Below are 8,337 nucleotides of genomic sequence, written 5' to 3'. Positions count from 1 at the left end.
AGGAAAAGTACAAGGAGAAGGGATATATATACCAAGTTACAAGAAGGGGTGGCAGGGGAGGAGGGAGCGGGGGGGAAGGGGGGGGGTTTGTCATAAAAAGAAAGGCAGGAAAAACCAATGGAACCCCCGAAGTGCGGGCAGCTCACTCTTCGGTGGGAGGAGGCGGGGGGGGGGGAAAGGTGTCGTCATAAAGGGCACTGAGGGAAGTTAATAGACAAAAGTGGGGAGGGGCAAGAGAGGAACTGAATGTCCTTAAGTAGCTCTATCTTCTGGTTTCTCCGTTGGATAATCTCTAAACTCTCGAGAGCGTCCAATTTCTTGCTCTTTTTGAATTTGTGCAACGGCTTAAATTCAAAATCCGGGGAATGGTTCTTCTCCAAGAGGTGGGTGGCAAAGATGGATGTGGTGTTGCCTAACGTATAACATTTCCGATGCTCCTTGATGCGTGTGGCGAAATTTCGTCCAGTCTGTCCCACATAAGTCGCATTACATTGGCACTTTAATTCATAAACACCACACTGTTTTTCGATGTCAAATTTATCTTTGTTTAAGCAGAGTGCTTTGGATATGGAAAAAGGGGTGTAAAATGAAACACGGAATTTATCCTTGGGTAGAATGTTGGCAATTCTATAGGACAAAGAGTTTGAGAAGGGGATTTTGCACCATTTACGCGAGGGGTTGGAATATGGCAGGAGGGTTGTGTGGAGCTTGACGGCACTTTTTCTCAGTTTTTTCCTTAATAGGGAATCAATGAGGTCGTCGTTGTAGCCATTCCTCTCTGCAATGAACTTGATGGTGGTGAGTTCTCGGTCAAAGGAAGTTTTAGGCATTGGAATGCTAATTAATCTGTGAAGCATGCAGTGGAAGCTTGCCAGCTTATGGGAAATGGGATGGCAAGAATCAGAAGGAATCACAAGGTCCGTATACGTGGGTTTCCTATAGATGGAAAAGACATGTTGGCTCTCTTTGATTTCAATCCCGAGGTCCAAGAAATTTATTGACTGGTTCACTCCCATTTCCATAGTGAAATTAATTGAATTATGCCTGTTGTTTAAGAACTGCACAAATTGGCCCAACTGCCTTTCACTACCACACCAACAACATAGTATGTCGTCCACATACCTATACCAATAGACGATGTTCTTAATAAGTTTTTTGTTGGAATCAAACAGCTTTTCTTCAAAAAAGTCCATAAAGACTTCGGCTAACAGGGGAGAGAGAGGGGAGCCCATGGCAAGACCGTTTTTTTGCTTATAGTATGTACCATTGAAAAGGAAGTAATTTTGTTCCACACATATGTTGAGAAGCATAGAAATTTCTTGGATGAGGAGTTGGTTGGCTCCGGCCTTGCACAGTATGTTCTTGGCGTGTTCTAAGGCTTCCTGGGTCGGGATAGAAGTAAATAAGCTGCATACGTCGAAGGACACTAATTTGGAGTTCGGAGGTAACGTTATAGACTGGTGGCTTTTGAAATGTGGTTATGGAGAAGAATGGAGAAGGTGAAATGGACCGAAAAGAAAACAAATGAGGAAGTAATAGGTATGGTGGGCGAAGAGATGGGTTTGTTGGGAGAAATCCTATGGAGGCAGGAAAAGTGGATGAAGGGGATATTGACCGGTAGTGGGATGTTGAAGACTGTGATAGAGGGGAGAATGTTAGGCAAACGAAGAAAGGGAAGGAACAGGATAGGGATGTTGGACGGGATGAAGGGAGGAAGAAATTACTCGGAGATGAAGAGGGACCTGATGTAGATGTTTTGCTAGGAGTCGCAAAATATTTTTCAAACTGGAGTTTTGATATCAATTCATTAAATATACTTTAGAAACTAAGAGGCGTAAGATCTTTATGAACTCTTGCTAGCATTTCTTCCAGTTTGAGTGATTTGCTTGTTTTAATGAACAGGAACGAAGTAGTAGAAGTCCTAGCATGTGCACGAATGACATGCCATTCTGGTACTGTGGTAATAGCTCCCTTGGGTTCTCAAAACCTTTCCATCAAAATTTTACGCCGTAATTTTCTCAAAATGTATGTCGTACATGCAGGCTACCATATATTACAGGGCAAATATGTATTTCAGGAACCTATAAACATTATTGTCATTATAATTTGTGAAAATAAAAATTTAAATACTATCTTACCGAATGTCAAAGTCAATGTTTGACTCAAAGGCTTGATAGGGGTGAACTCCAAGAGCTCCATAAACGACTTCTTTTTCCATTAAACGCTTGGCTGCTGGAATGAGTTTAGGCAATGCTAATGTGACTTTGAGAAAAGGAACTTTTTTAGCACCACGATAGCCGAAAATGTTCTCCTTCGACTGAATCTCAACTGCCAGTACCGCTTCCGTCACATTGTCTTTATTGCCTCTCATGTCAGCAAGAATCGCCCTATTTAATGCCTCCTGTGAGATGTATCAGGAAAATGAATTAATTTATTAATATCACCGACGTAATAAACGAAAAACTAAACCATTAGAGGTCAAATGCTCACTAACTTTAAATGGACCACAATGATCTTCATTAAAGCCATCGGGTATAAGTACGTAAAAGTACGGAGAGAAGCCGTGGACATGACAGCAAACTGAATGGCCTTCCATGGTTACTCCGTACATACGCATAATTGGCACAGGCCCTATTTGAGCACCAGGCATTCCTTTGTATGGTTGACCTGTGTTAGAGAATGAAGAAACAGTTTTATTGAGTAGTAAACTAATTCACATCAAATGTCCAAATACCTCTCATCAGTAGGATAATTACCAGTGTAATGATCAATATCAATTTGCTGAAAAATAAGAGCATCTTTTCGAGGATCTATGGGATATAGGGAAGGTCTACTCCATTTCACTGAAGTCTGTTGAGTTTCAGGACCCTGGAATAGGATATATGCACTGGAAGTGTGATCATTATGCACATGATAAAATTATTACTTTGGGTAACTACACAGCTCAGAAATGCTTAAAAACCTCAGCTTGACATTCACTGGTGTCAGTTTCAGCTTCGGCCTCCATCAAATCCATATAAGCCAATTCAGCCTCGAAAGATCCGGGCAAATCATCGTCATCATCTTCGGAAGGTCTGGGAATAAAGTTTTTAATGCCATGTGAAAGTTATTCTACAATCAATACCAACCCATATCAGCAAACCTCGCTGATTTACTTTACCTGATTTTCTTATTAATGGGCCCTTTGTACTGTGGCTGCTTTCTCTTACTATCCATGGTTTACAGCATGTACTTTGACCTCTGACACCCGTTTACACTACCTCTTATTACTAAACACCGATATCAAATAATGCACTGATTCCTCAAAAATTCTCCCGAACCATTTATCGTTTTTCAACTGTTAATATATTTGCCGCGCAAAACTAGAATTCGATACTAGCTCCAGTAGTCATAAGTGTATATTTCAGTTATCATCCCCCGGCCAATTTGAAATCACTACAAACCGACCCGATACCATTTATGTTATCCCTCGAGCTAAGAGTTTCCGAATAAGCACTGAAATCATTAGTATTTATGTAAAGTAGTTAGTTAATTTCAGTATTTATTGAAAAATATATCATTTTAGGCCATACACGTAATTAAGAGAATATATTGTGTATTTACAATCGATGTATGTAGCACTAAATTCTACAAATCCCATAAGATTTTTTGGCATTTCTTCAAGCTATGTTTCCCTCTAATGCCTGTGAGAAAACCACTCCCACGGAAAACAAATTGTAAATACATAACTCAAGAAATAAGGGCTTCTTCTGCTAATTTAAAGAAAGTCTTCAATAATTTGAAATCAAATGACCCTGTTCCCCTGAGATCATATTATAGGTTAATCAATCAGGAACACAATTACTTAAAGATGCAGACTAAAAGAGTCTTGTACGTCACTAATTTATCTACAAATCATATTAAATCTGCTTACAACCTGATTAATAATGATACACAGCCCTCAAAACATCAATTGTTGAGTATTGATGCTGTATCTCATAAAAATGCTCTGGTTACCAACCAATATGATATTGCCTACCTACTAAATGAAAACTTTCTCAATTCCATAATCAGACAGCTAAATAGTAAAAGTCATCAACTAATGCCTTGTGAACTATTACAGGGTATGTCTCATGATACTAAAACAGTTTATCTTCATCCTAAAGATGACAGATAAATTGATATTATGTTTTTTTACATAAGCAGTGATTACTCAGCAGGTAATAATGATGTACCATGCTCTTAGTTCAGAGGCATTGATGATTCTTCAGTGATTCGCTATCACTCATTAAATCAATCAATCTTAATCTTCAGGCATCTTCCCTGATAGATAAAAGGTAACGCTTACCAGTGCTCTAATGAGGCGACCCACGTAACATGAATAATTATAGACCTGCTTCTATTCTGTTTTGTCCAAGATACTCGAACAAGTAATGTAAACAGATTGTTATACTTCTAAAGTAAATTCAATATTCTCTCTGATTCTCAATTTGGCTCCATGAAAAATAAATGAACTGCACCTTCAATTTTTAAATCCATTCATGATACCTCACTTGAACTAGACAAAAGGAATACTCTAATTGGTGTTTTCTATGACTTTAAAAAGACTTTTGACTCAGCTGATCATGAAATATTACCGAGGAAACTTAGGGTAAATGGAATTTTTTGGATAGTCAAAAAATGGTTAAAATCTTTTGTAACAGGAAGATCATAAATAATTAAATTATACTTAGCTGAATCAAAATCATTTGAACTCTTTAATGCCTTAACGAATGAGAGAGGTGTCCCCAAAGGATCTATGATGGGCCCAACATCCTACACTTGTTCTTTAGACATAAACAACCTCCCAAATTATTTCATTAGTGGGTCATTATATGCAGATGATGCAACTCACATAAAGGAAGAACCTAAACCATGCAAAAGTACAGAATAACATTGACTGTATGAGTAAATGGTGGGAAGATAATTTGGTGTTCAAAGACAAACTATAGCCTCACTGCTTTGGATGATAAATGGGTCCTCTCCTAAGTGTTCCACTGTGACAAAATTCTTAGGGATTCATATCCAAGTGACTCTATCATGGGAAACTCATGTCAATAAATTAAGTTCTTGAGTTCCATAGGATACTACCTCCTGAGAAAAATTGGGATCCTGGTTGACGATGATACAATGAAAATCATGAAACCAAGCCTGGTCCACTCCCATGATAGGTTTGTTTCTTAACTCGGTTTCCCTTGGCAAACCCACCCAAATAGGACGTTATTTTACAATAAAACTATGTAATAACTCCTTTCTTGGTTGATGAACAGTGTTGGAATCACATTACTGTGCCACAGCTAACATACCATCTTCTGTTTATTTTAGTATTTTTGATTCCATCTTTCATATATTCCATTTTTCCATTAATTAATACTGAATACCACCAAATAAAAGTGACAACATTAAGAAATTACTTTAGTAATGTTTGCAAAAAATAAAAACATCTGCATTGGCCGTTATATAGTATGGAGAAACTCATACCCTTCAAAAACAGTAAAGTTCATTCTTTCATAAGTGAGCCTCACATTTCAATGCATATTTTTACAATAAACTTTATACACTACATTGATGGGTTTCATAATATGACAAAACAAGCCAGATTCACAATTCTAGTCAATTTTTGAAAACAGGCATTTCACCAATGGCTGTGCATAAGCAAAAAGTAGTAATAGTTTCAGTGGAATATACTGAGTGTTATAATTGCTTTCATGGTCGCTGACTTTTCCGTAAGTTCCAAGAAGCAATATAACTAAATAATTCAAACAATAATTATAAGGTATATTCTGATGCTTGTGAACAGAAGTGAGATTCCAACCAGCATTTCATCGTCTCGCTAAAGTAGGTGAGGAGGGCGATCACAATAAATATAATGTTGCGAGCACATCATAGCACAATACTCTTAGGAGGATGTCAATTTCTTTTGCTGAACAAATGTTCACTTTAAACTTTCATTCACTTCCAAAAAACAACTAGCTTTTTAGCTTACTTCTAGATTTTTGCCCAAGAATATGCCATGCCCCTAGCATATAACATTGTGGAGGGTACTTCATCACAAAGGGTCTCAAAGCATTGTGCTGACCACCTGAAGATGCCTTAATTTATTCTTTAAATATTTAAATAAATAACAGGAATAATTCCTCCTGGTTAATGTGTGAGTTTTAACTGTTTCGGTAGCTAAAACTACCATTCTGGTGAATGTTCTATATACAAAACTCCTCAAATATTAATTTCCCAAACATTGCATTATTTAGGGATACTCACTGGGCATGAAATGAAAACTGCTAGATTGTCAAGTATTGAAACAGAAAAATCTTCAAAATCACATTTTTTTCTCTCTAGTAAAATTACACTTAAATAATCTAATGAAAACCCAAAATTTTTCCAATTTGGCCTGAGATGGTCCTAATGTGCTACTTGATTGTGTCACAACTAAGCAAGGGGTTTCCACTAACTCATAAATTTAACTCATACAGGAGTCTCTTTTGTCAAAACAACTCATTTTCAGCTTCTTTCATTGCCATAAAATTTTCATCGACTGCTGACAGTGCTATCACTGTGCTGAGCTGGTTTCTACATTTTCATTCAATGGATGCCTTCAAAGAAATAATCACAAAACCTCAGGTTTCCTAATATTCGGGTCATTGCTACAATCAAGCATATACCATCAATTGAATGCAGCTCCCATCCCCTTCATACACGCAATAAGAACATGTCAGATGATCTGCTGGTAAAAATCAATGACCAATCAATTGAGCATGTGTCAGAATGCAAATTTCAAGGTATTTCTCTATGTGCAAATATTTCTTGGGATATTCATGTAAAAGCCCTTCAACATAAGCTCAGTTCAACTTGCTACTTATTTAGACGCCTGTATGAAACTACAAGTAAAACTGTAATACTCAATTTATACTATGGGGAAATGTATTCAAATATAACCTACAGTATAATATTATGGGGATCAGCTGCTATTTCTCAAACCATCTCTAAAATGCAAAAGAAAGCTATTAGAATCATCACCAGGAAACCTCATAATGCTCCATCAAGGCCTATTTTCCTTGAATTAAATTTGCTACCACTCCCATGAATCTACATTATGTTTTTAATTCTATGTATAAAAAATAACATTGGCAACTATTCCCTTAACTCTGCCTATCATCATCATTACCCCAGAGGAAGGAATGACATCCATTATGGGAATATGAGAACTAAAGCATTGAAATTAGGACCCAATGAAATGGGCATACGATTATATAACAAACTACCTAAAAATATCAAGGATACAAAGGGAACTGCTGCATTCAGGCATAAATTAAAAAGATATCTACAGCGCAATATGTTCTACTCGGTTGACGAATATCTCAACAATATTCCCGACCAGTAAGTTCATACTTTTAGTTTCCAGCAATGGTCATGGTCTGATTCATGTTGGTGATCAATGATTTTTCTGAATTTGATATTGCATGTGCATGTTACAACCAATGTTCATGGGTTTGTGCCAAACATTTATGTAACTATGGGCATCATTTCTTTTATGTATCTTAATTGAGCGTGTGTCTTCGCTCCTTTTTGACATGCCTTATATCATGTACATACACCACCCACCTGGTATTTTTGTATAATGATCTCTGGGCAAATAAAAAGTAAAAATAATAATATTTAAAAATTGAAGGTTTGCCTCCAGTGTCATAGTGGATGTTTACATTCTTCCATCTTTCTCAGGTGCAAGTTTATGCAATTGTAGCCATCCTTTCCCACCTAATGGAACACATGGATACTTTTTTTAAACTTCAGGGTCCAACTGTGACAGCCAAGAAGAAGTAAAACAGAATTTAATATAGATAAAATCCATCAGTTGTACTGCCCACTCTTTTATTTAATTCAGCATGCTTCAATCCATTTTAAAAATGAAAACCACTTCCACTACTACCCTCACTTAACCTCATTTCCTCCACTTTCCCACCCTGGGTTGTGTGAATAAAAGCTTGGTGAAACTATTTGTCCTTGGTCATACCTGATGATGATGCCCTGGATTGATGTACTTCGTAATAAATAAGATGTGGTCTGTACAACCTATGCTTTTCATCTATATTCAGCACACAAGTTCTTGTGATTCTATTTCAAGATACTTTGGGTGCTCATTGTAAATTTATTAGTTTAGTTTGCTGTATTTGTTATCATTCTTGACATAAGTATCCTTTCTTTCCACTTCTCTTCTGCTGAGAGGACCATTATGATGATTGTCTTCCTTTTGGTGGGTTCTATGTTTCTTATGTTTCTGGTTAATCAATCCGAGGTAACCAGAAGTAACCATGCACCATC

General features: G+C 37.1%; 1 protein-coding gene across 1 annotated transcript in view; it reads right to left on the bottom strand.

Moving 5' to 3' along the window:
• PolD1 (DNA polymerase delta) overlaps window positions 1-3,266 on the bottom strand; it is a 56,503-nt gene extending 53,237 nt beyond the window's left edge. The window contains exons 1-5 of the mRNA XM_071596312.1: window positions 3,161-3,266; window positions 2,963-3,074; window positions 2,757-2,868; window positions 2,495-2,667; window positions 2,139-2,401 (exon numbers count right to left, since the gene is read on the bottom strand). Of these exons, the coding sequence (XP_071452413.1) occupies window positions 2,139-2,401; window positions 2,495-2,667; window positions 2,757-2,868; window positions 2,963-3,074; window positions 3,161-3,216 (716 nt within the window). The 5' untranslated portion in view covers window positions 3,217-3,266. The remainder of the gene's footprint in view (window positions 1-2,138; window positions 2,402-2,494; window positions 2,668-2,756; window positions 2,869-2,962; window positions 3,075-3,160) is intronic.
• Between the last annotated feature and the right edge of the window lie 5,071 nt (window positions 3,267-8,337).

Source organism: Hetaerina americana, unplaced genomic scaffold (assembly GCF_022747635.1).
Source record: "Hetaerina americana unplaced genomic scaffold, ioHetAmer1.1.p SCAF_8, whole genome shotgun sequence".
Taxonomy (NCBI): Eukaryota; Metazoa; Arthropoda; class Insecta; order Odonata; family Calopterygidae; genus Hetaerina; species Hetaerina americana.
Note: the sequence above shows the minus strand (reverse complement) of the source record. Positions and strands in the feature narration are given on the sequence as shown.